The 26,617-nt window shown below is 55.4% G+C and overlaps 8 protein-coding genes across 8 annotated transcripts; 3 read left to right on the plus strand and 5 right to left on the minus strand.

Annotated features, from left to right (window-relative positions):
* Nucleotides 1-1,354: 1,354 nt before the first annotated feature.
* On the minus strand, nt 1,355-2,006 carry BU26DRAFT_519806 (uncharacterized protein). Its single transcript, XM_033829146.1, has 2 exons — nt 1,869-2,006; nt 1,355-1,806 (listed from the first exon to the last, which is right to left on the minus strand). Exons 1-2 carry the CDS (start codon nt 1,877-1,879, stop codon nt 1,542-1,544), a joined length of 276 nt encoding a protein of 91 aa, XP_033683029.1. The 5' UTR covers nt 1,880-2,006; the 3' UTR covers nt 1,355-1,541.
* Nucleotides 2,007-2,969: 963 nt separating this feature from the next.
* On the plus strand, nt 2,970-3,703 carry BU26DRAFT_388967 (uncharacterized protein; the record flags this gene model as incomplete). The annotated part of the gene is made up of 2 exons (XM_033822677.1): nt 2,970-3,167; nt 3,224-3,703. Coding segments are annotated over 2 exons (678 nt in total), but the record flags the coding sequence as incomplete, so codon positions are not given.
* A 2,293-nt stretch (nt 3,704-5,996) lies between these two features.
* Nucleotides 5,997-7,444, plus strand: BU26DRAFT_325872 (uncharacterized protein). Its single transcript, XM_033822123.1, has 3 exons — nt 5,997-6,086; nt 6,139-6,301; nt 6,353-7,444. Exons 2-3 carry the CDS (start codon nt 6,148-6,150, stop codon nt 7,408-7,410), a joined length of 1,212 nt encoding a protein of 403 aa, XP_033683031.1. The 5' UTR covers nt 5,997-6,086; nt 6,139-6,147; the 3' UTR covers nt 7,411-7,444.
* A 1,894-nt stretch (nt 7,445-9,338) lies between these two features.
* BU26DRAFT_595867 (uncharacterized protein) lies at nt 9,339-12,615 on the minus strand (the record flags this gene model as incomplete). Its single annotated transcript, XM_033834955.1, has 8 exons — nt 9,339-9,661; nt 9,732-9,998; nt 10,052-10,231; nt 10,285-10,324; nt 10,375-10,557; nt 10,615-11,976; nt 12,026-12,378; nt 12,429-12,615. 8 exons carry the CDS (start codon nt 12,613-12,615, stop codon nt 9,339-9,341), a joined length of 2,895 nt encoding a protein of 964 aa, XP_033683032.1.
* Nucleotides 12,616-13,357: 742 nt separating this feature from the next.
* On the minus strand, nt 13,358-17,728 carry BU26DRAFT_519808 (uncharacterized protein). The gene has a single exon (XM_033829147.1). The coding sequence runs from the start codon at nt 17,354-17,356 to the stop codon at nt 13,658-13,660; it is 3,699 nt and encodes a 1,232-aa protein (XP_033683033.1). The 5' UTR covers nt 17,357-17,728; the 3' UTR covers nt 13,358-13,657.
* A 454-nt stretch (nt 17,729-18,182) lies between these two features.
* BU26DRAFT_485450 (carboxypeptidase S1) lies at nt 18,183-20,440 on the minus strand (the record flags this gene model as incomplete). Its single annotated transcript, XM_033825881.1, has 5 exons — nt 20,244-20,440; nt 19,739-20,193; nt 19,234-19,680; nt 18,745-19,169; nt 18,183-18,684 (listed from the first exon to the last, which is right to left on the minus strand). The coding sequence occupies exons 2-5, from the start codon at nt 20,129-20,131 to the stop codon at nt 18,183-18,185; spliced, it is 1,767 nt and encodes a 588-aa protein (XP_033683034.1). The 5' UTR covers nt 20,132-20,193; nt 20,244-20,440.
* A 1,481-nt stretch (nt 20,441-21,921) lies between these two features.
* Nucleotides 21,922-22,167, minus strand: BU26DRAFT_428101 (uncharacterized protein; the record flags this gene model as incomplete). The annotated part of the gene is made up of 1 exon (XM_033823767.1): nt 21,922-22,167. A coding segment is annotated over one exon (246 nt), but the record flags the coding sequence as incomplete, so codon positions are not given.
* Nucleotides 22,168-22,848: 681 nt separating this feature from the next.
* BU26DRAFT_605574 (uncharacterized protein) lies at nt 22,849-26,357 on the plus strand (the record flags this gene model as incomplete). The annotated part of the gene is made up of 7 exons (XM_033835600.1): nt 22,849-24,985; nt 25,033-25,091; nt 25,138-25,231; nt 25,287-25,378; nt 25,425-25,737; nt 25,798-26,198; nt 26,253-26,357. The coding sequence occupies 7 exons, from the start codon at nt 22,849-22,851 to the stop codon at nt 26,355-26,357; spliced, it is 3,201 nt and encodes a 1,066-aa protein (XP_033683036.1).
* Nucleotides 26,358-26,617: the final 260 nt, after the last annotated feature.

Genomic DNA, 26,617 nt, shown 5'->3' on the forward strand with positions numbered 1-26,617 from the left:
CTAGAGTCTTTGACCCTGCTTGGGAATGAAAATCAAGCTTGCACGTCAGTCTGAAAGAAGCTCCGCCAACCGAATTTGAAGCCCGCTATGAGGAGACGAATTTCGCTGACTTTGATCAGACATTGAGCACTCAGCATGCCTGCTCACCTGGTACTCTAGTCGATGGCTTTGCTCGCGGGGATGGGCCGCGGTAAAAGATGTGAGTGCCCTCTCTTCTTTTACGACCCGATTTCATGATGAACATTCGTGCTTCGGCACGCTGGAAATTACCGACTGAGACTTTGTCAATGTCGATATCTAAATGGCTATTACTGATTTTATTCTGTCCCTCTGGCACCTTGTACGAGTCTCCTGGAGATGGCATGCTGACATTCAAGGTTGCAGTGCCTATGTCCTCGCCGCTACCGGCTGGGTACGCACCCCTTCTTTCTCGAACCCCCCTTCGGACGTTGTTGTGATGAATGGCACTGGGCTCCGACGATTCTTGATGGATATGCCCCATTGCGGCAGGCCTAGAAAACCTCGCCCACTGATACGATGGATGCACTTGGAAACAGACAGGCTGCAGGGAGGACGTCGCTGACGATTGACAAAGGCTTGACCTGACAATGGTGCTTTGGACGGTCATTCCTTGGTAAGAGCTGCCACAATTTTTCACCCCTGCCGAGGAAATGAGGATACTCTAGATGACGAGTCTGACGGGATTCCCGGTGACGACACCATCTTAAATTCCATTCATGCTAACTGATCCTCATCTCATACCATTCACCTTTGGTTCGACGCAAAGCACCTTTTGCTGACCTTGCAAGCAGTTCCATGTCTCGACGCCGTTCACCACAAGGTACGCTCACTCTGGTTCCACTCGCCCACCTACCATGATGATTCGACAATCACAATCAGACAAGCATATGTCCAAGCTTCGGCGACGACGACAACCGTCATGACTGATCCATACCCCTGCCCTCACGGTCATTACTGCTTCAAGAGGCGCTAACTAATCCGAATGGTAGTGTTGTCGCAGTGACTTACCAACAGGTCATAGATTTTATAGTGTAAGTGCAACCCTCCTTTTTGTAATCCCGGTTTCAAGATGAACATTCAATTTTATCACGACGGTCTACTGAGCTACGGCTATGGTGATAATTGCCTGTGACAGGGCAAGAGTCTGAATCAGCATTGTTCCTTGCAATTTCTACTCGTTCCACTGATGCTGTGCGTTAACGAGATGAATAGGACTACCTTTGCGTATATATTGAACGGTATTTCCAACCCAGGCAGGATGTTCAATCGCCTTAGCTGGAATCACATCGTTTTGCACGCACTCGCCGAACTTCAGGCTTGGAAATACACAAGACAATTTGTCCAACGCAGAAACACGGTTATATTGAAGGCTCAGGATATTCAGTACTCCGGTTGCTGATGACATGCTCTCAAAGGCTCATCCAATTCCAATCCAACCATCATGTCGTCGCCTCGAACGCGGCGCCGCTCTTTCTCTGCATCCATAGACAAGTATCGAATCAATGACCACCAACTTGGGCTCAGTACAACCCGATCGTGATGTCACCTCGTACCCTGGCGGTCAAATGAATTTCCGCTTCGAGATCCAGCTTGATACCCAGCAGAAGTGCGGCATCCTTTAGCTTGCCATTGTCGTCGACGGGGCCCTTGACGATGGAGCCGGCGGGGCGGTTGAGGTGTGACGAGGAAGGAGGGTAGCCGACGTTGGTGGAGATCTTGCGGCCGCCGGAGGCTTGGCCGTCATCGGAGTCGGACATGTAGCCGGTGGGGCGGGGAGCGGTATCGCTTCGGACAGGTCAGCGTGGAGGTCAGCGTGTGCTAAAGAAACTCGAAGGCGGCCGACTTACACTGCAGACATTTTGAAGTGATGGGATGGTTTGTCGAATTAAATGATTGTCGAAATCGTGGAGAATGAGAGGAGGTGAGTTTGTCAGAGGATGGGCGTCCTGGCCGCTTGTGTTTTTGCTGTTGGTTGTGTTGTTGAGAATCAGATCAACTGCTCTGGCTCTTAAAAACAAGCTGGATGTGTGCCTTAAGTATTGAAAAATGTTCAGGTACCGACGTCCAGCACAAGCAGCATAAGTGCCGATCAGGTCTGGAATGCAGACCGCGTATTCGCCAAGAGCGCTGTGAATGGTGCTATCGCCAACCCTCGAAACCGGACTTGTGGCACTTGCGGGTTTCGAACAGACATATCGTTCGAGACTCGTACTGAACTTTTGCGCGAGTCGGGGATCGCTGCTTGGATTGTTAGCGCTGCTCACGTGCCGTTATGCGTGGGTCTGAGGTCGGTGGGGATTTCCCACGTTGAGGCTGAAACACTGCCGGCTAGGGGCTACCCAACTCGGGGTCTGATGTTTTGGAATTGCCATTTTCTACTTGCGACTCGAAAGATGATCAGGCCATTTTCCTGAGGAATCTAGGGCTGGATTTCGAGAAGGCCTGCGAAGAAGTGGCGGCTCGTGCCGCTTCGGGGCCTCTGCGCTTGCACTTGCAGAATGCATGTTGATTGCCTGCATGGGACATCACAAAAGTGCATCTTAGCGACAGGAGAAGATTGGCAAAAGGTGGATTCTTGCTCGAGGGTCGGACGATCGGGTAGAGTCCAGACAGGGGGAGGAGAGGATATCTGACTTTGGTCTCATCTTGTGTGGGACTGGAATCTCTCTTACACCTTTGTACGTTTGAGCATCATCGTTCGAGCTTTTGCGATCCGTATACGCGCTGACAGGGCAGCAGGGAGTACCGCGTATGGAAGAGACCTGCCAAAGGCCTTCACGCCCTTTGCCTTGAGGGTGCACGCGCAGAGTGCATCCTACGAATACCTACCAACAGTACGGCAAGCATTACCCATCGCATTGGCCTCGTGCTGCCTCCACGTCCACGCGAAATGAAGCACACGGGTCTCTATTCTGTTCATTCTTTGTTCGCTTGATTCTGCCTGTATAATGGTACTTTCCGTTCTTGTTGCCATCATTGCCGCCCCTGCTCTACTCGGTACCCAGGAAGCCATCCGGCAAGGCCAAGCCAAGGATAAGAAAGAAGAGCATCGTGCTCGTCGATGCAATCTCATTGCAACATGCGTCAAATCTTCTATGAGAAGTCTAGAGATCAATGGCCGGCCCATCGTCCTCAGAGATGGCAAGGTCTGGGTGCCCACGTGTGTTTCTTGGTCACTGTTTGATGGCTGACTTATTTTTAGTTATGGATCGATACTGGCACAAGCGATGATAACCCGTTTGGCCATTCTTATGCTGGCTACTACCTGCCCTATCCAGACACGAATTACGAGGGCCTCGTGACTACCATTACCGATGCCGCACCTATCATGAACTGGGTCTACGTCGACAAGGACACTTATGAAGTAAAGTATGGTGTCCGGCTTGATGCTCAGCCCAACTTCACCGGCCCCTTCGACTGCACACGGCAGGACCGACGCCTCACTTTTGAGGGCTGGGAAGGCTGGTGTGCCGTCGAAGAGTTTCCTACGCGATGGGCGCTCTACTTTGACAAGGACGACGATGGGCTCCAGTCCAAAGTTGCCCCAGGCACCCGTGTGCTTGAGATAGAGCTCGCCCGGAAGGAGAAGAGATGGAAAAAGGAGACAGAGGCCAGGCAGCAAGACCAAACAACCAATCGAGCCGTCGATGCGAACGAAGATGCACCTGTCGATAACCCGGTGACTGTTCAGCCGGAGTTGAATCCGCCAGGTGTATCGGATGAGCCGGACGTACGATTTGAACCGTTCCCCATGCCGAAATCCATCTTCACGGATGCACCAAAACCGCCAAGGTCCATCTTTACAGACGCACCACCACCAAAGACACCACCGCCAGCATACTCCACGACCGCACCACCAGCCCCTCCGCAGCCACTGTACACATCACCAGGAGCTCCAGTACCATCCACAACCCCACCGGCACCCACCCAACCAACACCCCCAAGCGAGAGACGCGCCACGCCCAAGCTGAACAGAAACAGCGGCACCCGCGCACTAGCCAAAGCGCAAATGTTTGAAGCCATGGCTCTCGGCCAAAAGCCAAACAACGAAATCCCAGTCCGAAACGGAAGACCACCCTCCCGACCCTCCAGCAACGCAACCTCGGTATCAGATTACTCAAATCCGCCACGGACCGGCATCACCGATATCTTCCAGATGTATATGGATCGGCCAGAGTCCACTGTGATGCCTTTGGGTACTGCTGAGAAGACTGAGGAGCCGGATGTTCCGCCGCTGCCGGTGGTGGATCCTGCGGTTTTTGGGGCGAGCTTACCGAAGAGCGATGGGAAGCGTGATGGTGTGAAGGCGAATGGACAAAATTCGTTGAGGCGGAAGGGCTCATTTAGAGCTGCGCCGGATAGTGAGGCCCCGAAGGCGCCGCTGCCTCCCTTACCTGCTTCGTCTCGTAATGGCAGTCGGCGGGTAGGATCACCAGAGAGAGGACCTGCCAGATCATCGCCTACGGACAGACGAGCACCCCTATCAAACGGACGGGCTAGAAATGTCTCCCCTGAACAGCGCCGCCCGGGGCCATCCAGAGACGCGCCGACAAGTGCACCAAGGAGCAACGCCAGAGCACCACCGCCCAATCGCTCCTCCCCCTCCCTTCGCCAGCGCAACGGATCCACCTCTTCGCAATCCCAGAACGAAGAGGGCGCCCGATCGTCCCCCCGACCGCTAGCCCGAACCAACACAGCGCCAGTCCGAAAATCCATGGCCGCGACCATGACCACGGGCACTCGGAATCGCGGCATGGCAACTCGCGTCAGCGGCAACGACGACGGAGCGCCCGAGGTGCCTCGGCTTGAGCGCAGCAGGACCAATTCAAATCTCATCCGCGAGATTGACGACCTCGTTAATTCGAGTAGGAGTAGGAATGGGACGGCGACGAGTGGTGCTGCTTCGAGGAGAGGGGAGGCGGGGAGGGAGGTGGATAGACCGCCGCCGTTGAGGAGGGCGGTCACGGCTAAGGCGCCGTTGAGGGATGGGGGCGGGGATAGGGCGAGAGGGGTGGATGGGGATAGAGGTGGGGGGAGGACGAGGGAGGAGGAGAGGGCGTTTAGGAGGAGGGCGGATAGGGATTCTTTGGAGAAGAGGTATTGAGGTTGGAAACTTTGCGCAGTTGGCATCGTGCTTCGGTTAGCCTTTTCGATAGAGATGCGTGCTGGGCGTTGTACAATACTGTAGCGATACCCAATTTTCATGATCTTGACGCTGCTGGCGTTGGTATGGAAGGGTCACGAAGAAGCGTACCTTCTCCACGCTTTCCACCCAGCATGGGGCGCATCCAAACTTCCTCTCGCCTCTATTTTTTACAATTAATCTACCTGTTCCTCGTGGGATTTCCGCTGCTCCTAAACGTCAGTGTTGGTGGTGTTGACGTGCTCCTCGAATCTAATGCGGAATAGCGTATTTTCCCTATCCAGCAAAGCGCACCCTCTCATCACTCAGCATAAGCATCGTCCAAGCCTCCGCTCCCCACTCGCACCATCCCGGGTCCCACCCGAAACCCACAGCCTTATCTTGCGTACCTGTCTCAGTATGTGTAACTCGGCTCCTGCACCCATTCATCCAGCGGCGCACAAGCCACCCGCAGAAATCTGAAACTCGAACCACCGTCTGCTGACGAAGAGTGGCCCCTCGACGGCTGTGACGGATCTACGGCTTCAGCGATGTATCGAGTTACACAGGATGCCGTTGCGTCTTGGAGAACTCACGCGACTGGTGGTACCTGCTGCGATGTGTTGCGTGCCAGTGCGTGTGGATCTGGGGAAGGGGGATGAACGCATAACGATGATTAAGCGGAGGTGGGCGCTTCTTTTGAGCGCTGTTCCTGGTGAATGCTCCTGGAAGATGGTTGCTGGCGTCTATTGATGTGTGAGGGCGCTTGTTGACGTCGTTGGGAGTTTTGGTCTTCGATTCTTTTCTGCCATTCGTCACTTTCTTTCAGCTCTGTTTTCTGCGTTGGAGAAGCTGGACTTCGCTTCCTTTTCGATAAGCCATTTGGCCTGCGCTTGAGACTTGATTTGTATGTTGAAAAACTGCCTAGAGGGTAGCTTATAAGGTGGGCGGCTTGGTCAGAACTTCTGGCGGAGAACCATAACTGACGACTTCAGTAATACACCATGAACTCATCGACCCGCCTCTACGAGCGCCTCGGTCAAATACCGCAGGACCCCGGAGACCCTGAAAGCTTGGAAGATCTTGTCGTATGCGCATTCGGAGCCTTTGAGAGATATTACGTCTGCTGGAAGAATCGGGGTGGCGAGTACAGGCAAGGTGAGTATGGCGCTGTCTCTGCTTCTGTTCCGTTGCTAATGGGATGGTTAGACGGATATGACCTTCCACCCGCCCTCCAAGAATGGCTCTTTCCCGCCGATGGCTCGAGCCGCGACTTTGCGACACTCCAGGTGGTATTCGGACGCGGCGACGAGTACTTTGCGTCGGATAAGAATGGCAAGCTAGAGTATAAGGAGCCGGAGAAGAAGCTACCGCCACCACCGCCCCCTGAAGAGATAGAAGAGAAGCCGGTGTTGAGGAGGTCGAGAACGGTGTCGTTCCTGAGGCCGTTGTCGGATACGAGTACCAAGCAGACCAGCCCGGCCATGGAGACTCCCTCTAGCAGACGGTCATCAGGCGCTTCGCAACAAGCCTCGCGTCCGCCGAGCTTGGCTTTCTCCGCCAGGTCAATGTCGGATGCTTCATTTACATCACAGCCTGCATCTCGACCTCCAAGCCTGTCGTTCTCTCGCACGTCTTCGGAGTCTTCGTTTATCTCGCAGTCCGGGTCGCGACCGTCAAGCACAACAAGCACTCTTTCATCCAGGCCTCCATCAGACCCAGAGGTCAAGCCCATAGACACGTCCTTTGAACCTGTTTACAGCGACTCACCGAACGCCTCGCCAGTAGCTGCGCCAATGCGGCTGACGAGGAGATCGCGACCACTAAGCATGTCCTTCAACTCGGTGACCTTCCCCCGCATACCGGAAGGCAGACAATTACTGCCCCCAGAGCCCACGCCACCGATCCAAGACACTTACAAATGCACATGCGGCTGCCACGACTCGCCCAAACGAAGGCCTACCTATGCCGACGCTGGCGTCCAGACTTCGCCCCTCACCCCGCCGCCGCGGACCGCTCTCCGCATCGACACCACTACCACGACTACCTCCCACTTCCCGGCCTACCACAGCAACGAATCCTCCGCGCTAGATGTACAGACTCCGCAAGACGAGGTCTACGAGCCTAACCCTGTCTATATGGGCCGCATGTTTGATTACTTTAGCAAGCCTGGGTATCAGCTGGGTGATGGTTTGTCGAGCGGTTACTATTACTATCAGCAGCCTATGTATGAGTACCAGGAAGAGTTTGAAGACATGGCGTCGTGACCGGCAGCGGATGGGGAAGATTGAATGCAGGCTCAAGGAGCGAACGGGGCAGCACGTCCGGCAACATCTACTCCATGTCGAGGACCAAATCTGAAAGAGCTCCAATTCCATCCGACGGGGTCCAACATGACCCTCGCCCTTGTGTTCCGGGCTGGATGTTCTCCATCAGGGATTTGGGGGTCTTCGTATAGAGCGCGCTGCCATACGCGATTTGACAAGGAGGAATGTGCACACATGCCTCTACTCGAATAGGGGCTTTGACAGGTACGTGCGTGTTTCATCGCCCCAAGCCATACACTAACAGCGACAAAGATCGGATATCCTTCTGCATTAGTCCTTGTATCATTATACGCATTAGTCCTTTTGGCGTTCCTACTTGCAAGAGTATATATTATCAATACCCTTTATTCCTTGCTCGCATTTCGACTTCTCTACACTATGGTTATGCTTCGTGTGACTAATTCCAACAGCACACGTCCATGATGGCGGTGGTAATTGGACTCTCGTTCTGGGGCCAGGGCCTTCCCTCCAAATCCCCAAAGACGAGAGCCATTCCCCCTATCGCAGCAACGCCCGTCCCGCATACAACGCTTGCGCTACGCACACTCTTGCCGTTTTCTAGATCCTCTGACCGGCACAAGCCACGCTCAGCTCATTGACGTTAGCAGGAGCTCCCCGCGTTCTCCCCAAGCTCGACGGGGGCTTCGGGTGTCCCGTGCTGCCTCCTCAGGCCAAAGAACATGAACCTTCGCGCAGTGTCCTGAGCGACGTTGTAACGGCTTGTGCGCTGAGGGGGAGTTGGTGCGCTTGATACGACGGCAATGTTTGCTTTGATGTCGATGTGGAGGAGGGCTTGCGGTCCGCGAAAGGCTCGGGGTGGCTTTGGTTGGGGCTTGTAAGCAGGGGGGTTAGGGCTTGAGGGTTGGGATTAGGGAGCTGGGAGGGGGTTTGAATGAGTTGTGGGAAGTACGCAGGGGGTGTGTGGAAGCTGTGCATATGAAAGGGGGAAGAGTACTGGGTTGCGTTGAGATAAGAGCAACTTGATCTTATTAGTCCTCCGGCCTAGCGTAACGAGATTGGTTGTTCAGCGTTAACAGCGCGAATGCTAGCTGCCCAATAAACGCCTTAGGCTTTTTTGTGAGGACGCACGTATGACGGGGAGGGCTTGGAACCATGGATTCTATGTTGAGTAGACTGAGGATTAGAGAAAAACAAAGTTTTTCTTTCCAGAGCGTATGATTCCGCCCGTGGGGAGCGAGGGGAAACTGATACTTCACGCTTCAAGATCATTTTTATTTCCTCCCGGAGGTGTATGGCGCTGAAGATGCGTAGTGTAATGCATCTTGCATCTTGCATCTCTCCATCCCTCCATCAGCCCCTTCCACCCTTCTTTTTCCTAAACTCCTTAAACTCCTCGAGCATACAGTGCCATCCTTCCTGTACAGAAATGCAAATCCTAACCACCAGCTACGCAGCAGAGCTGTTGAGATTGAACACGGCGGAGTAATACGATGAATGCCTCGCTCGCTGTCTTTTGAGACAGGGGGGTTTTAAAGTGGTACGGTTCTTGGTTTGGGGGATAGTGGTGTGAGTTGGTGTGAGTTGAGTTGAGTTGGTGAGGGGGGATTTGGAGCTGGTTTTGAGGTTTTTGTTGGGGTGGTGGTGGGATGGAGTTGCGGAAGAGGGGAGGGAAGAGGGAGGGTGATGGATCGGAGATAGAGCGAAATCAGAATTTTAACGCAGACCGCTCGCGAGACATAGAGCCCCCGATATTCTGTCGCCGTTTTCAAAGAACCCCAAATACCCAAAATAAAGCCAGGTTCAAAAAGGCCGCTGCACCTCGAACCTCCAAAGCCGAAAACCAGCCTCCAGTAATCCACCTCCCCGTACAGCGCACAATCCAATCCAATCCCTCCCCATCCCTCCTTCTACTCCCGACACCCCCTCAACGTCCCCTGAATCTTCTCCGCCAGAAACAGCCTTTCCGCCGGCAGCATCCCCAGCAGCACCGCGCGCATCGCCCTGCCCTCGGGCGAATCATCCTCCTTCGTCGAGCACACCTGATCGACATCGTGCTGCGTCAGCGCAAAGATGCCGTCCAGCTGCCGCACGAGCCTGTCGACGGCGGCCGCGAACAGGGGGCCGAAGTCGCGCTGGATGCCGTGCGCGATCTCCATGAAGGTGCCGTTATGCGTGCAGAGTGTTTGCTTGAAGGCGGCGCAGCGCGCGCTGTGGAGCGTCGAGCCGGAGCCTGTGGGCGGGGGCTGGGTTAGTTGTGTGTGGAAGAGGGGGGGAGAGGAGGGATGGGGATGCGCACTCACCGCGCCCTTTCTGCGCGGCGAGCGCGTGCTGGTATACTTTTTGCATGGCGGCGGTGAAGTAGTGGGCGTCGCCTTCTGTGCAGGTGCGCATCTGGATGAGTCTGGGATTCGTTAGTGGGTTTGGAAAGGGGGAAGGGTGCAGACTCGCCTCATGGTCTTCTTGAGCTCGGTCTTGAATTTCTCGCAGATGGTCGATTTGGGCGCGGCGCTCTTTGAGGTTCTTCTTGAATGCTAGGATGGCGCCGGAGAGCGACGCGGCGGGATCGACTGCGGAATTTGTTAGATGCTGCCCGAGGAAAAGAGAGGCTGGATGTGCGTACCGTTCAGTGTGCGGTCGAGGCGCTCGATGGTGTCGCCCACGCGCTCTGCGATGTCGGTGGCGAGATCGTCGCACTGGTAGTTGTGCAGGCGTTCGAATGGCGGATCGAGGTCTTCTCGGATGAATTCGAGCATCTCGCCGTTCCAGTCTTGAGCTGGAGTCGTCTTCGTTCTCCAGTTACCTGTCCACTGTTAGCTTGACACAACTCTGCGGGCTCGACAAGGGGAGTAATACCGTATTTTGCTGTCACGGCCCTGTGTCCTGCGGGTTTGAGCTGGGCGACTGTCAGAATACCATCCATGCACTAGGGAGCAAAACACTCACCTTCTCCCATTTCTCGCACTTGCGTCTGGCGCGGTTGATCCATTTTGTTTCGCTCTCTGCTATTGCACGCGTCAGACTCGATCCAATTCCAAACCCGAGTTCCTCACTGATGATCTGAATGACGACTTGCATGTGCCGGCCGGTAAACCTCTCCGCAATGCCCAGCACATTACTGCGCAGATTCTAGAAAAAAGTCAGCAAACCGCTCAGGATATGTGTAAGACCATCAAGCACACGTACATTCCGCGCTCTCGCAAACGTCCGATTAAGGTCCTCCTTGCGCTTAAGCTTCGTCGTACTGCACGAAATCTCGACAGTATTGAGCGCCGTCTCCAGCGACGTGTGGCAATGATGCACGAGCGACGCGAACTTGCCATTCGACGGGATCGCCAGGACGTGGTTGCGCAGCGGTGGGATGCCCGTCGCCTCCAGCGTGAGCATCGGCGGCTCCTTCCTGTAGTACCCCGCGAGGTGCGAGAGATACACCGTGTTCGAGACGCAGAAGATGGGCAGCGGCGCGGGGTCCTTGGTGTCCTCGTGGTACTGCGCCGAGATGCCCTCGCGGACGTGGCGGTTGCGCGCGCAGACGCGCACTTCCAGGCGGCGTCGTTGCAGGTCCTGCTTCTGCCGCTCGCAGAGCTCGCGTTGCATTTGCAGCTTCAGGCGTGTGCGGAGCTTTCCTCTCAGTGCTGTTCCCGCGAGCGCGGCTTTGATCTCCCGGAAGCGCTCGTTGACGGCGTCCTCGTCCTCGTCGATCTTCGCAAGGGCGCGCTCCTCGGCAGACGTCGAGCGGAAGGCCTGCTTGCCCTTCATGTTGACGTCGTCGGCGCGGGTCGCCACGACGATGATACTGCCCGATCTCCGCCTGCGGAACGCTTCGTTGATGTGGTTGTGCAGGGCGGCGTGGTCGATGGCGCGGTCCATCTTGTTGACCACGATGGTGATGTCGCAGTCCTGCAGATAGCGTCTGGTAGACTCGACGCGTGAGCGGTTCTTGTCCGTTGTGCCGGGGCAATCGCCAATGACGATGCCCTGCTCGAGCACCCTGGATCGCAGGTTGATGCGGACCTTCTTGACGAGTGGCCACGGACAGCATTGGAGAGAAGTGCCTTCGAAGCTGGGGTACTCGACGGTGGTTGTGAAGGGCTGGGTCAGCTTCTTCAGAGATGACACCGTAGTGGCGTTGATGCGGGTGACGTCTTCCTCGCTGTCCTGGTCGGGGAGAAGCGCGTCCAGGATGTCTTCCGTCCATTCGATAAGCCTGCCGAGCACGTTGAGATCATCCGGGGCCATTGCAGTCTGCAGGAATTCCTCGGCGGAGGCCTTGTCGTGGAATTCTCGCTGGCCCTTGAACAGCGCCATGAACGTCGACAGCGCTGTCGTAGAGTTGAGCCGGCTGATCTCAAGCTCTTCTTCGTCCATGTCGTCTTTGTCATCCTTGTTGGTGAAATGTACGAAGTAGTGGTCAAAGTGCTCTTTGATCATGTCCACGCACGCCTTTCGGCTGAAGAAGACGATCTCCGCCATGAAGGGTGTTGTTTGCGTTGGGCTGGCCTGCGCGTACTCTTGCACCACGCACGTGCAGCTGTCGCCATCATCTCCCTAGTATATATTAGAAGGTAGAGAAACAGCTGGAAATCCTCGCACTTACATAGTCTGCAATATCACAGCCGAGGATGCAGTTCAGAGTGGAAGACTTCCCCTGCCCAGCGTCTCCGACAATACCAATTTGCACCACATCCGTCTCGTGTGGCGGATGCTCTAATTTCTCGAACAGTTCCAAGAGGTACTTCGTCTCGTCATCGTGATAGGTACCGTTCTTGATCTGCTCCTGAAAGCGGTGCACCATCTGCGTGCAGTAGGCCTGAACGGTCGGGACCTCGCGGTGATATATCGGATGATTCGGGAGGGGTTCTTCGTCGGGCTGATGGGGAGGCACAAGGTCTTCGCCGTCGTCGTCATCGAGCTCGTCTAAATCGATGCTGTCGAGGTCACTGTAGCTTGCTGGACATCCGTTAAAAGTTGAAGAGCGAATATGGCTCAGATGAGCGTACCTTTTCTCTTTCGCGAGTTATCGTCGCCCCCAGGATTGACTGGCGTGCTCTCTTTCTTCGCTATCTGGGACATTGCGTCTTCGACCTTGTGCATTGGTTCCGGGGCCAGCGACATCCCCTGCTGAGAATCTGGCGACTCGAAGAGGGGGCTCTGCAAGCGATGTTGAGGGCTCTGGTCTGAGACCATTGTTGCTGCAATCATTGTAGAATTCGCGGAGTCCTTCTATTCCAGAGGTCAGCGGAGTACTCGCAAAGTAAAGGAGAATTCATACGTGTGGTGTAATAGTCGGCAATTGTGGACCGTACTGCACTACGGTATCGAGTGAAGAGCGAATCGAAGTGCAAAATCTGTCGCTAACGCCTTCAAACACGCCTACTCTCGCCGCGAATACCAGAAAGCCGCCGCTCCGTTCGTGCGTGAGCCACAACGCAACGCGACGCAAGCAAGCCCCAGATAAACGGCAGCCTCCTCTAGCTCCAGCTCCACGAGAAAAGAGAGTGCAATAACCAAGGAGAATTAGCACGTCGAGAAAGTGTCAGAAGGTAGGAGTGCAAGTGAGCAGTCCCCCCGAAGTGAGAGGGCCGCAGAGATAAGCGCCACCATCTGCAGGGCTGAGAGAAGGTGAATGAGCCGGCCCTGCGGAAGGAGAAGGACAAAGTGAGAGAGTGTCAGACGGAGGGGAGAAGGAAATATTCGAAAGGCGCACAATGAATGATGTATCTCCCCTACCATTAACCCCCAGCTCCATCCCCCTCTCTTCCCTCACTCACACCGAGCAACACTTCTCCTACTACAAATGCATAGGTAACGAAAGCCCAAAGAACCGCACACCTCAAGACAAGAAAAGAAGAGAAAAGACGAGCTGCACAACACCGCACAGCACCACACAGCACAGCACAGCACAGCACAGCACAGCACAGCATACACACCCACATTCTGCCATTGGAAAAAGGCCCGCTTTCGCTTCAATGTCGCTATGCTAAATCTGTCTGTATCCCGTATCAATATCCGAATGCCGGATTGACCATAGACCACGCAAACCTACCACCCATGATATCCATATCCTTCCCAACCCCAATCCCAATCCCAATCGCTCAGCAAGAAAGGGAAAAGAAAAACGCCACGGAAATGCTGCAAACCCCCAAACACCCAGCCCCCAACAATCCAAACCCCAAAAAGGGCCCAAGCCATCAGAATCAAAGTCCGAACCAAAACGCGGATTGACCTCTCAGATGCGGCCACCCTCCACAATCTCGCGCCCCACCAATTCCAGCTCTCCACTCTCCGCCGTGCGTCTGCGCTCCAACACCCACCGCTCACTGCCACACTCGTCGTGCTCGCGCACATACGCCACGCTATCCGCCGCGCTGCCCTTCCGGCTATGCCCCGCTTTCCACCCGCCACTGCCACCGGGCGTGACGGGGCTCGTCGTGGAGATGGGCGAGATGAGACCCAGTGATTTGCGGTGGGGCGCGGTCGAATCGGTCGCTGTGGCGGAAGGAGGCATGGGCGAAGAGAGCGCGGGAGAGCCGGTGGCTGGCGCGGCGGGGTGCGGTGGATGGAAAGTTGTGTGCAGGGTAAGAGGGGGCGGGGACATGGGGAGAGGAATGGTAGATGGAGATTGAAGGGGCATGCCGGTTGGTATGTGAACGGGTATCCGCGAGGAGGGATGCATGGGAACTGCTGGCGGAGAGTGCGGAGGCATCTGCGGCATCGGCGGGATGTCCTTGGTCTGGAGATGGCTCGTCGGGCTGGAGAGTGCGTTGTAATCGCTCGCAGTCAGCGTCGGGCTATCTGGCCGCTCATCGCTGTCGTCATACTCCTCCTCCTCTTCATAGTCATTAGGGACCGCATTAACGGCATCCATCATCCCTTCATCGTCTTCATCGGTGTCGTCGAGCACATCCGTGACGGGAACCGACTCATCGCTCTCAAAAGAGCTTCCATTCTGCTCATGCATGCGGTTCCCAGCAGGACTTGCCGTCCGCGGAATGAATTGCATGCCCGCGGGCGACGAGTTCCGGGGGCTATTCGACGAACTGCCGGGGAGGCTAGCTGTGCTGCCAAAAGCGCCCTTTCTCAGCTTCATCAACGAGTCCATGCTCATATCCTCGTCGTCACGCCACCCATACGGACTAATCCGAGCAAGTTGAGCAAGACCCGGACTCGCGAGGGGCTGCTGGCTGTCGCGGAAGTGATTGAGGCTGATGAATGAGTTGCGGGTGCTGTACTCGCTGCGCTCGGTGATGGGCGTGAGATTGGGCTCGCGGACAGCATTGCGCCCACTGACGCTTCTACCCAAGTTGGATGCCCCAAAGAAGCCACCGTATGCATTGACCGCCTCGCCCTGTGCCGACGCGTAGAAGCCAAACTCTTGACCATAGACTCCTTCATAGTCGTTGGCCAAGGCCTCTGCATTGGCGGCAGCGATCATTGGGTCATCTTCCATGGCAGAGTCATAGTCGCTATAATCATAGTCATCCATGAAGCTTGAGTCCATGCCAAAGCCGTCGTCATCCGGAGGGAACGCGGTCGTTTCTTGGCTGAAGCGACCGTCATCTGGAACAAGGCTCGGGCGGGAGTTGCTGATTGAGGACGAATCGTCTGCATCAGAGCTGGAGCGACCAACGTCGACACTTGCTTTTCGGATGAAGCGACCTTGAGCTTCTGCGCGGTTGGCAGCGTCAGCCAGGGCGCTATGGTAGGCATCGATATTGTTAAAATCTGGAAGAGGCTTTTGCCGGGCTCTTGACGTCGCATGGACTAATGCGGGCTCGGACTTTTCGAATGATTTCGTCAGAGTGTCGTCGTCGGCCTCGTATCCAGTCTCCGAGGGTATCTCGGGCGGATGCGAGGAGAGCGCGCTGCGGAGCTCCTCTACGGGCGGAGACCTGAGCTTGCGCTCGAATAATGGGCCGTCGGGATCATCGAAGACGTTTTCGTCGAATTCGACCGCATCCACGTCTCCCTGCTCCTCAATCATGCCATCGTCAAAGTACAAATCATCGCCGAGGTCAAAGGTCATGCTAGCCCGTTCATCGGCGACACTGGCCTTGCTATCCTCGGGAGTCTCGGCCGGGGTGAAGGTCGGATCAACTGGGCCTTGTTGAAGGTTCATCAAGCCCAGTCCACGCAAGTCAGTCATGGGAGCCTGGGTTCCGCTCACATGTCGTCCTGGTGCAGGTAGGTGGACCTTTTGGAGCATGTCTTCCGACATGGCGAAACCGATGGGGTTGCCGTTCGCGTCGAGCGGCGTCTGCATCTCTCCGTTCATGCTTATCGGACTCATGGGGTTAATGTTGCCAGGTTGGATTGACAATGACGAGAAGTCGAAGGCGGCCATGCCTGGGGTCATTGTCTGATTACCAAGCCCAGAATACTCGTCTTCCTCACCCAACATGGGAATCTCTTCTTCGTAGCCACCATCCATGTCGAAATCATCCAGGCCATACTCGTCATACTCGTCTTCGATTGTATTGGTGGACATGCGGCCTTGTTGCTGAGCTTTCTCAGCCATCTTCTGCTTGTGCCTTTCCTCCAGTATCTTTTCCTGCGCAGAGTCACTGCCCGCAATCTGAAAGCTGAACCTGGAAGATCTGCTAGTCAGATGTGCCGGCAGCCCCGCAGGCGAGAAGGCAGGATCCGTGACAGAAGTAGCTCTTGATCGAGACGATGGCGGAGTCTTTGTGGACTTTTTCTTCCTCGGCGTCAATTGGGCTGGTGGATCCGTAGGGCTGGGCGCTTCTTGCACTGGTGATAGGACGGATGACTCGAACTGCTGGACCGACTCTGGCGGGGGAGGAGGCGGAACCGAAGGCTGAGGAGGAGGTACGGGAGGGGAATCTTTCGGCAGCGGCGGAGGCGGCGGAGGTGACCTCGCAGGCGGAGGAGGAGGCACGTACGAATTCCGTGCCAGAAAACCCTTGTTGGCCAGCTGCTCTGCTCTGATAGCGGCCTGGTTCTGTTCATAACTCGTGTCGTCGTCAAAATGTTCTCGAAAGACTGGTGTGTGTTCTCGTTCAACTTTTGGAGGACTCGCGCTAGCTCGTCGTTGTTCTTCATTCGCGTAGGCATTACTATGTGAGAAATTTCTATTCGGTCTAGGAGCGCTGAAATCGTGCACGATGCGGCCGCGTATGCTGGGGTCGTAATTATCGGGAATAGGCGGAACGATGGAGGGTGAACGATGGGTGACTAGGGACTCGTCGGAGAGGGGGTCTAGCGTCTGTCCGGATCGCCGGCGCATCAAGAGAGACATGGGGTTGCGCAGGTTCAATCTAGACTTTCCATGCTTGTGTGGCTGGCCTGTCGGTGTGGGGGGTTTGGAAGTGCTGGAGAGCTTCTCGCTCAGGCCACTCATGAGCGATGTCTGCGATCTGGAATTGATGGAGTAGTCTGGCGAAATGATTGAAGGTGCCAGATGCGTCGACGACTGCGTTGCCTGAGCCTCTGCGTGGACTGCCTGCTCCACCACCTGCGCCAGACTCTGTCCCTGTGGTCTCTTGCCCGTCGGCGGGCTCGCTGCTCTTGATCTCGACGGAGGGCGCATATTCTCATAGCCCGGCGACAGCTGATTCTGTCCAGAATGCGGCGGCGACCGCGTTCCTCGATCCCAGCCCATCTGGGCACCCTCGGCATACTCTGGACTGAGCAGCGAGCTCCGTCCCGACTTGTCCAGCTTGGAAGCGACGCGAGGAATGGGCGGCAGCTGCGGCGGGAAGGGCGACACTGGCGAGCTAGACGTGTAACTCGCATTGTCAGGGTAATACCCTAAGCGCGGCGACGTGAGGTATTCGGTGGACAGCTCAGGGCTGGACAGCGGATGGGCGGGAGGAGGGCTAGAGACGGGGTCGGGCGAGACGAGGCTTGAGGCATTGCGCTTTGCGTGGCCGGGGCGGAGGTAGGAGAACATGTTGGAGGGCGCCATTTAATGTTGGGCTGGCTGCCGTGAGGCGTAGAAAGACGTCCACTATCAAGCGGCGCCGGCGGAGAAAGAAAGGATCAAGAGACCTCTCAGCGAGGCCCTGAGCGCGCTGGAACCATCACCAGACGAGCTGGGCGCGGACCGCGGCGCTGATGGGGAAGCAATGGAGCAGCGATGGGAATAGTGGTGGTGTGGTGGATGCGATTCCGGCGTCGCACAGGGCTCGGAAGCTAGCGCTCGCGGGGGGTGTGCGGAAGGCGCAATGATTTGCCGGTGCGATCGCGCAGACGCGGTGTGCTGCAGTGAGCCGGGAACTCGTCTTGTGTGTATGCGACGTGCAAAAAGGCGTGCGCTGGGGGTGGAAGTTGGCGTCTGATGATGCGGCCTTCTTTCCCGTGCTACTCGCCAGGTGCCAGGGTTCATGCGCGCGTCTCGCTACGGCTTTCCATACATCTGATCCGTCAGCAGCGCGGCTGCGACTCACAGCTCACAGCTCACGACATCACTCTATCGCGCCCGTAAAGAAATCACACGTCTGTCTGCATGCGAAATACAAATCCTGCGCATGGCTCCCACGTTGCCGCTGCATTGCTCATTTCCAGAACACCAGACCCTGAGCGCCACGGTAGGGCTGATGCTATTTTCTGGGCGGCCAGAAACCTATGACGTCTCACATGCGCTCTTGGGAGGCTGGAGCTGACTAACCGCCTCGTACTCGTCTCCAGACGGAGCATCACGAACCGGATGGACTGTCTTTAGACATTACTCGTAAACATTATCCGTAACGAAATACAGTACCGCGTCTAGACCATTCCCGTGACTTGCTCGATCAAGCCGGCCGTTTTCCTCCCCTGGACCTCCTCGGCCGCCCAAGCTTCCCCAACGACCTCTTCTTCACACTGCCCCTCCTCTCCTCACTCGCCGAAGCAGGCCACGTCGGCTCCGGATCCGGCGCATTAAGCATCGTATTATACGTAGCATTCCCCGGCAAAACATCCATCTGGACAGTGCCATTGCCCTCGCGGTACGTACTCGTCGGCGTGCCCACCGTCTTATACCCCCGGTGCTGCCTGACACTCTTCTTCCCCGTCGCGATATCCGTCTGGGCGAGCGCGCGCTCGAAGATCTCGAGCGACGCGAGGGGCTGGTAGAAGGGGACTTCGTGGCCGCTCTCGTAGATGCGTAGGAAGGAGAAGAGGCCGGCTTGCTTCACCTGGCCGTGGACGATGGCGTCGGATGTCGTGATGTTGACGAAGCCTGCGGAAGCGTAGCCGGGGGCGGCGATTTCGTCCGCGACGACTTGCCCGCCGAGCCAGTTGCAGTTGTAGTCGCTGGGGAGAGGTTAGTACTTGCTGAAGAAAGCCACACGAGGCATGATGGATAGAACGTACGCATCGCCATAGTACAGCATGACCTGCACCCCCGCCCTGAGCAGCGTCCGACACGCCTCGATCGTCCCGCTCTCTCTATCATCGTCCCCGGTATTCCCAAACGCACTGCTCGTCGTCGAACTGCTGCTCGAGTAGTTCTGGTACGCGCCCACCGCCCTCTGCACCTCGGGCAGGTTCAAATACTGCTCAAAGTAGCTGTACGGAAACGGATCGGGCGTCAGCTCGCGCATGTCGTACTCGTCGCGCCCGGAGTACTTGTCGTACAGATACTCGACCTTCTCGTAGCAGAAGTTGTCCGCGCGCGAGCAGACGTCGTTGCGGCCAGTAGCATAGCATTGCTTGGTCATATCGACGCAGTTTCCGGCCCCGTAGAGGTTATTATACCATTCAGCTTTGACGGTGTCGTTGTACGGGTCGTAGTCGTACTAGAGTTGGTTAGTATTTGAGATACAGAGTAGGCAGGTTAGCTATAGAAGAGAGCGTTCTTACCGTGTTGCCGGGATAGACGGAGAAGTTGTAATACGCCTGGTACTGCACAAGCGGATCGAACCACCCGTTCCCGATGAGCACGTTCTCTAAGTCGATATGATGCCCCTTTCCCATCCGATTCATCTCTAGAAAATACGCGTTAAAAACGGGCGCGTAGTGGCCCCCGTACGACTCAGTCGCGAAACTAACTCCGCTCCTCGCATACTGCGGAAACGCGCCCATGAAGCCCTGCAGCGTCCTCCACATATTGGGCGCCGCGCCCTCGGTCGTGTTCGCCGTCAGCGTAAGATCCGGCTTCGAGTACGTGCCGCACGTGCCGTAGCCGGCAGCGTAGTCGGGGCAGCTGCTGTCGTCGGGCAGCTGGATGATGTAGCCGCTATCATCTTGGTAGCCGGGGATGGGGATGGAGTAAGAGAGGCCGACAGTAGTAGGCTCGTCGATGAATAGCTAGACAAGCCTTAGCGTTGATCCTCAGGGGTGACAGAAGCGGGTAGACGGAAAGTACCATGTTACTAGCATTCGACCACGAGTACGGATTATCAAAAGGCTTCAAATCCGGACCCACACCACACGGTCCCAGTTCCTGAAACAACCCAATCATGGACGAAGAGCCTGGGCCGCCGTTGATCCATATCGTCAACGGCGCGTCTGTGGGGTCCTGGTTCCGCGCCTCGAAGAACCACCAGAAGATGTGCTGGTCTGGGGCTACATCCGCGTAGCCTGAGTAGCTCTTGACATTCGGGTCTAGCTCGCAGATGCCCGCTGGAACTTCTTTGTACCGGACGTGGATGCCCGCGTAGCCTTCTTTGTCGATGAGGTCGGTCGGAGCGGGGACGAACTGGGCTGTGGAGCCTACAGCTAGCAGCCCGGCAGCGAGTCGCGTTGGTAAGGACTTCATGGCGGTTCCGTGGACGCTTAGAGAAAGCTCAGTGCTTTACTGTAGTTGCGCGGTCAATAGCTCTAGAATCGCGTCAGCTACCTCCAATTCCTCCACACCGCCCCATCCATACCTAATTGAACCCAATAATCCACGCGGTCAATTACCCACAGGCAAATCCCACAAGGTTCCAAAACCCAAAGCAAGCTTTCCAAAGCTTTCCACAAGAAAACCACGCGACAAAAACAAGCTCCAGCCAGCCAGCCCCAAGCCGGGCAGGAACCCAAGCTCTTTAAAAAAAAAAACCACCCACGCGTCATATACCCAGCAAGCTACCCTTGCCCTTCCTCCAACCCGAAAGATACACGATGAGCAAAACACCGCAGCAGAAACGCCCACCTTCCCGGAGCGGCTAAATTCCCTCGGACATGGTTCATGGGCCCCAGATACTATGGCGGCCCAAGCGAGCGAGCGAACGCACAAGCCGCCGATGACGTTAATCTTTCTATTCCTCGAGGGCATCTGCCTAGAAAACAATCAGCTAGCTTTGAAGTTATCTTGGAGAAGAACTCACTGTAAGCCCTCGCAGATGGTTCCAGAGACCTGGACAGCTCGCGCATGGAAACAGTCTCCCAGCTCTAAGCGTGCTTAACGGTCCCCCACCCCGGAACCCCGCGCAGCGGTGCCGACATCGTACCGTCTAGTAAGCTTAGCGGACGCTTGTGTAGCTTGACATCCATGGATCACCAATATCTGGATTATTCGCTAGCGCCGTATTTGGCAGGTGGGCGTTCCGGCCTGCAGGAACACGAGCGGAACGTGATGGGTTCTACCTCGACGCTAATGGCCCCCGTCGCGGCAAAGCAACCTGAGAAAGTATGCTACTAGGCTCATGTGGACAGCTCACTCGATGAAAAGGTAGACTTTTGCGCAGAACATGCCCGAGACACATGTGCGCAGAAAAGATGTAAGTCAAATCACATGCATGGTTCCAGGTAATTCCAATACAACCTTGCCAGTATTTTCAATTTACGCCTTTTTGAAAGAAAGGACCGCGGTATCTCTGTCATTAGGCCGTGACGTCGTAACATACTAAAGCATCAAGAAAGGTCAATGAGAGGTTTCTCCGAAGACTGCCGCATGTCCATCCTTTCGACGGCATCTTCGAAGAAGCCGTCGGAGTCGTGTGCGCTATCTGTGTCGTCCGTCAAATGAGAGTCGTGCAGTTTGTGGCCTAGGAGCCCGGATTCCAAGAGTGTGTCAACGTCCTTCGTCGCGCTTGGATCTTCATTCAAGACGCTTAGCAAGTCTCGGAAGGTAGCAGTGCTCTCCTCGGTAACGTCGAAGCGGTCCGCATATTGCTCCAAACAGTCCGTCAGGATATACAGCTTGTCGTACTTGAGCTTAAAGTGATCTGTCGCGGTCAAGATTATGATGGTTTCAAGATCGGCGAATTGAGCAGCTGTCCTGAGCAGATGGGGACCTTGGAGTCGAAGACAAGCGCTGTATTCATACCAGCGGTCCAGCAGGAGGCGAAGAACATTGTGTCTGTTGAATGTGATGGCCGTTGTGAGAGGCGTCTGTCCGGTTGCAGTCGCTGCATTGATATCGGCGCCATACTCCAGCAGCAGCATCGCAAAACTGACCTTGTCAGTGCGGGCCGAGTGGATCAGGGGCGTGATCTTGTCCACACCACTTGCTTCCGTGTCGGCTCCAAAATCAAGCAGCGTCTTCAGAACGAGCGGATCGGAGCCATTGCGCGCAGCGCGGTTCAGTGCACTGCCTACCTGAAAACCTTTCGGCAGAGGAGGATCGGGTAAGGCGCCAGCTTCGAGGAGCAGTCTTACGCAAGTAAGATGGTTTCTTTGGGCAGCATAGGAGACACCTCCGCTAAGCTGTATATCCAAAATGTCTGGATTAGCACCATGGGCTAGAAGGAGGGCTACAGCACGGCTGTCTCCTCTGGCAGCTGCCCAAGTAAGCGGGGTCCGACCCAGCGCGTCTAGCGCGTCAATCTCGTCCAAATGCTGAGGGATCGCTTCTTCGAGATCCGCCATCGATAGGCCGGTCACAATCTTGTGGAGAGTGGTGAAGTTCTGCTCGTCTATCCAGTCGCTTCCGGATGTAAGGCAGAGAAGGCTTTCTTCAGCCTGCTTAGACAGAAAGCCCTGCAATACAAAGTCGCAGGCTTTGTTTCTTGGGCTGTTGTCATACACAGCGATCGGGCTGGTTGCGACTCCCGTTAGATGCGGTCAAAAGAGGAGGCATGTACAACATACCGATAGTCCGGGTCTGCGCCGGTATGGACCAGAAACTTGGCAGTGTCCCATTGTTTTGCGTAAACCGCCCACTGTAGGAATCAGCCGAACAGTTGATAAGATGGGGCGATCTAACATACTCTGAGTAGGGAGTACCCACGAGTGGAGCTCACATCGCGTGGGGACGCCAGCCCACGTCTGAAAAGGTCTTGAAGCCCTTTGACATTTCCAGCCTGAGCAAAACCAACGCACTGAGCTGTGTCAGGTACCCTTCGCAGGAAATTCATCGCGATTTGAGGGCCTGTGCTTTCAATGGCGAGTTGGAAGCGGGAAGGCAAACGCTGGGCCCCACGGGCTCACCGTGCAGGCAGACCCAGCTCAGCTCGTGCAAACCTCTATTCTGCCCTGGTCGCCCAACTTTCGCCTCTGCCCTCCACTCCTACGCTAGCCGGCCTCGACGCTTCGTCGCCCTCGTTCGCTATGCGTTTCGGCCGCACCATTCATCAGCACCGCATTCCGGAGTGGGCTCCGCACTACATCGACTACTACCACTTGAAGAGATGTATCAAGCTGGCCATTCGGGATGCTACCGAACGGCAGTCTGGAATAGACCTGACAGATACTCGTTTGCATCATGTAGTCTCGTCGGAGCGCGAACTGATCGCCCCAGCATTCACCACAGCTCTCGACTCCGATCTTTCGCATGTGCAGAAATTCTATTCAGACCGACTTGCCTCTCTTCGCCAGCACTATGATATTCTGATACGTCAGAGTGGAATCGATAAGGCTGTCCGCCCGTCAGAGCTTCACGAGCAGGCCGCCGCCATAACTGCATGTCTCCAGTACAGACTGGCGACGAGCAAACTGAGGTGGTACGGCAAAGTCAACGCTGATGGGTTGAGATGCCTTACTCGCAAGATCGCGTATATCTCCCCAAATGCTGACTGCCGGGCAATCCACTCGCCCGCTTACGAGTTCGTCCACCAGAGCGCGACTCTGAAAGAACTCGAGGGCATCGACGACTTCATCTCCACCTTATTGTCGTCTCTACAACGCATCAACGATCCGTTAGATCTGGACGCGGCCCGGGAAGCACATCTCCAACAATCCCGCAATCGTGGGCAGGCTTTGCTCAGACGCTTGGACAGGGGCCTACAAGACGATACACCTAGCACCCAACGCAACGTTGTACACTCTCTGGTAATATCAGCCTCCTACGAGAGTACACTGAAGAAGGATGTCCACAACCGGGAGCGTTACGAAGCCTTGTTAGCTTCACTGGGTAGTGAAATGACCGACCACACATCAATGTTCCAGTCCATTCTCGAAACGTTAAGCCCAGACCAGCGTCCAGCCATCCTCCAGAGAGACCATTGTGGCCGTTCCCCATTGCATTATGCTGCCGAAGCTGGGCTCCCTCACCTGTGCGAGATAATTCTACGGTTCATGAACCAGTGGAGTATGTTGGACACCACAACCGACACAGCCTACGACCTTACAGACCATGCCGGCAACTCGCCACTTCATTTGAGTGTCACCAATGGCCATGAGACAGCCACCCGTGTTCTGCTCTCTTCGACTGCAACGTTGGACTCTTATCGAGCTACTGGAACGTCACTCGGCGACACTTTGGCCAGTCTACTCCACATCGCTTTACAGTACGATGCAACCAGTATCGTCGAAGATTTGCTGGCAACTCATCTCGTCAATTTAGATTATCACCAGTCGAATGGAGAAACAGCTCTCTTGATTGCATCCCGTGCAGGTTCGGTCGAACACATTCGGATGCTCGCCGAGTCACCTTCTTGGCAGCCACCGTACCTCAATGAGCCTGGTTCATCGTACGGGTGGACACCACTCATAGTGGCATGCATCTTTGATCACTTTGATGCAGTCAAAGTCCTTTTGGAGTTGGGCGCAGAAGAGAGTCGAGCTGACGTCTTTGGTTGGACAGCGCTTGACCATGTCGCCTTCCGAGGTTACTGGAAGATAGCTAGTATCTTGCAGAAGTCATTCTCGAGATCGACTGAACGGATCTCAAAGGTTCCGCTTCGAAGTACCAATGCGTTACCACTATGCTCACCCTCGACTACCAGAATTTTCGTGAATATTGGACCTCTGAATACGAGGAAATTCCACAGCCCCGTCGATCTGTCCCCTCTTCTATCACGATATCCGTTCAATCCCTACCCTGAAGCTGGATACCACCTTACCGCACAGGGGCTCGGTGCTAATGGACTTGAGAGGAGCCTGGATCTTCCTGTCTTAGATGACACGACAAACTACCCTTCTGTCTTCCATACAACGGAACCCTCAAATGCCAAACTCCTGTTCGCCCTTTTCCGGCAGACCTCAACTTCAGAGTTGCCTGTCCACATTGGGTCTGCCGTAGCCTTGCTGGAGGAGCTCGGGGACTCACTAGGCCCAGGTAGGGAGAGTTTGTTTCGGGATCACATAATCCCCATCATCGGATGCGATGGCTTTCAGTTCTTGGGCACACTTACCGTCAATTTCCTTCTCGTGAAGCCGTTCCCAGATCCCCGGAAGTCTTCCGCTCCTAGTATCGATAAAGATGTATGGAACGGAAATGGTAAAACCAAGTTGATCGGCCACAGAGGTGAATATCACGTTATGTGCAACGGTATCTGGCTAATACATTCGTAGGTCTGGGCATGAATTCGCCCGCTTTCAAACGCCTTCAGATTGGAGAGAACACCATTCAGGTAAGTGGTAGCCGGATGAGTGCGCACCTTAAGTAACATTAATTAGTCGTTCAAATCTACCATCGATCTGGGGGTCTCATATGTCGAGGTAAGTCACCCAATTGCGAGTTTCCCGTCTAATTTTAACGGCTCGCAGTGTGGTAAGCGTCTTCTACAGCTCTTGGCAGCTTGCACACCCATTTAATCGTTGCCTAGATGTGCCAGACCACGTCCCCGTGATATACCACGACTTCTTGATGAGTGAGAGTGGAGCTGACATCGCACCACACAATCTGACTCTTGATCAAGTGGGTATTCTATAGGCCGTTTACTCTCGTTGCTTACCAGGATTAGTTCATGTGCATCAGTGAAATGCAGCGACCAATGGATAAAGTGCCGCAGGGTGGCAACAGCCCATTCGACAACAAAGGGTTTGCGGCGCATGTCTATCGATCCCCTAACGCATTGCGTCCACGCTCACAGTCGTTCGGCAGCGCCGAAGACTGTCGAACGCGGGATTTTCTAGCACGCATAAAGCATACGCACGAGTTTAAGATCAAGGGCTTCAAGGGTAATGTGCGAGGGACGCATATCCATGACTCTTTCGCTACCCTCGAGCAAATCTTACAGGCCCTGCCTGAAGAGGTGGCCTTCGACATCGAGTTGAGTGAGTCCCGCATTGCTGTTACCTTCTGAAGAATGACGAGATCGCTGGCGCACCTTCCAGAGTATCCTATGCTCTGGGAGGCCGAAGACTGGAAGGTGGATCTCTACGGTGTCGAGCTAAATCTATACACCGACAAGACTCTCGAACAGGTCTATAAATACGGCGGGAACCGTCCAATTCTGTTCACCTCTTTCAGCCCGGAGCTGTGCATCTTGACCGCCCACAAGCAGGACACGTACCCGGTCATGTTCCTCAACGAATCGAACCTCTTCCCCACCGGCGACGTCCGCGCAAGCAACCTCCAAGAGGCTATCCACTTCGCCCGCCACTGGGGACTGTCGGGCATTGTGATGTCGTCGGAGCCTTTCGTCGCGAGTCCCAAGCTTGTGCGATTCGTCAAGGATGCTGGCTTAATGTGCACATCGTTTGGAATGCCAAATAATGACCCAGAGAATGCGAGGGTATGTTGTATTTCCGCTCCGTGTTGTGGCGAAGCTGGGCTAAACCACATCTAGATCCAAGCCGCCGCGGGTCTCGACGCCATCATTGTAGACAGTGTGGCTTTGATCAACCATAGCTTCAAGGACGAAGTGGATGCCGGTGCAAGGCGCATTGGCTGAGGTCGCGCGAAGTAGGGGCTGCTTACGCCTTCTTCATTGCAGGAAATGAGCGGCTCATGCGGGCACGAGAAGGGGGTTGGGCCGACTTGAATCAGCTGCTCGTGCTCCGACATCTCCTGCAGAAGAGGTCTCTGGCGTTGGCAAGAGAGCCTGGATGCGGTTGTTCGATATGGTCGGGTGGATGGTTTCCAGCACCGACAAGCTTGGTTCGTGCCGAGCTAGGGAGGCGGCAGTGGCTTCAACGCCTAACGGTCAACGAT

Source organism: Trematosphaeria pertusa (genome assembly GCF_010094035.1).
Source record: "Trematosphaeria pertusa strain CBS 122368 unplaced genomic scaffold BU26scaffold_8, whole genome shotgun sequence".
Lineage (NCBI taxonomy): Eukaryota > Fungi > Ascomycota > Dothideomycetes > Pleosporales > Trematosphaeriaceae > Trematosphaeria > Trematosphaeria pertusa.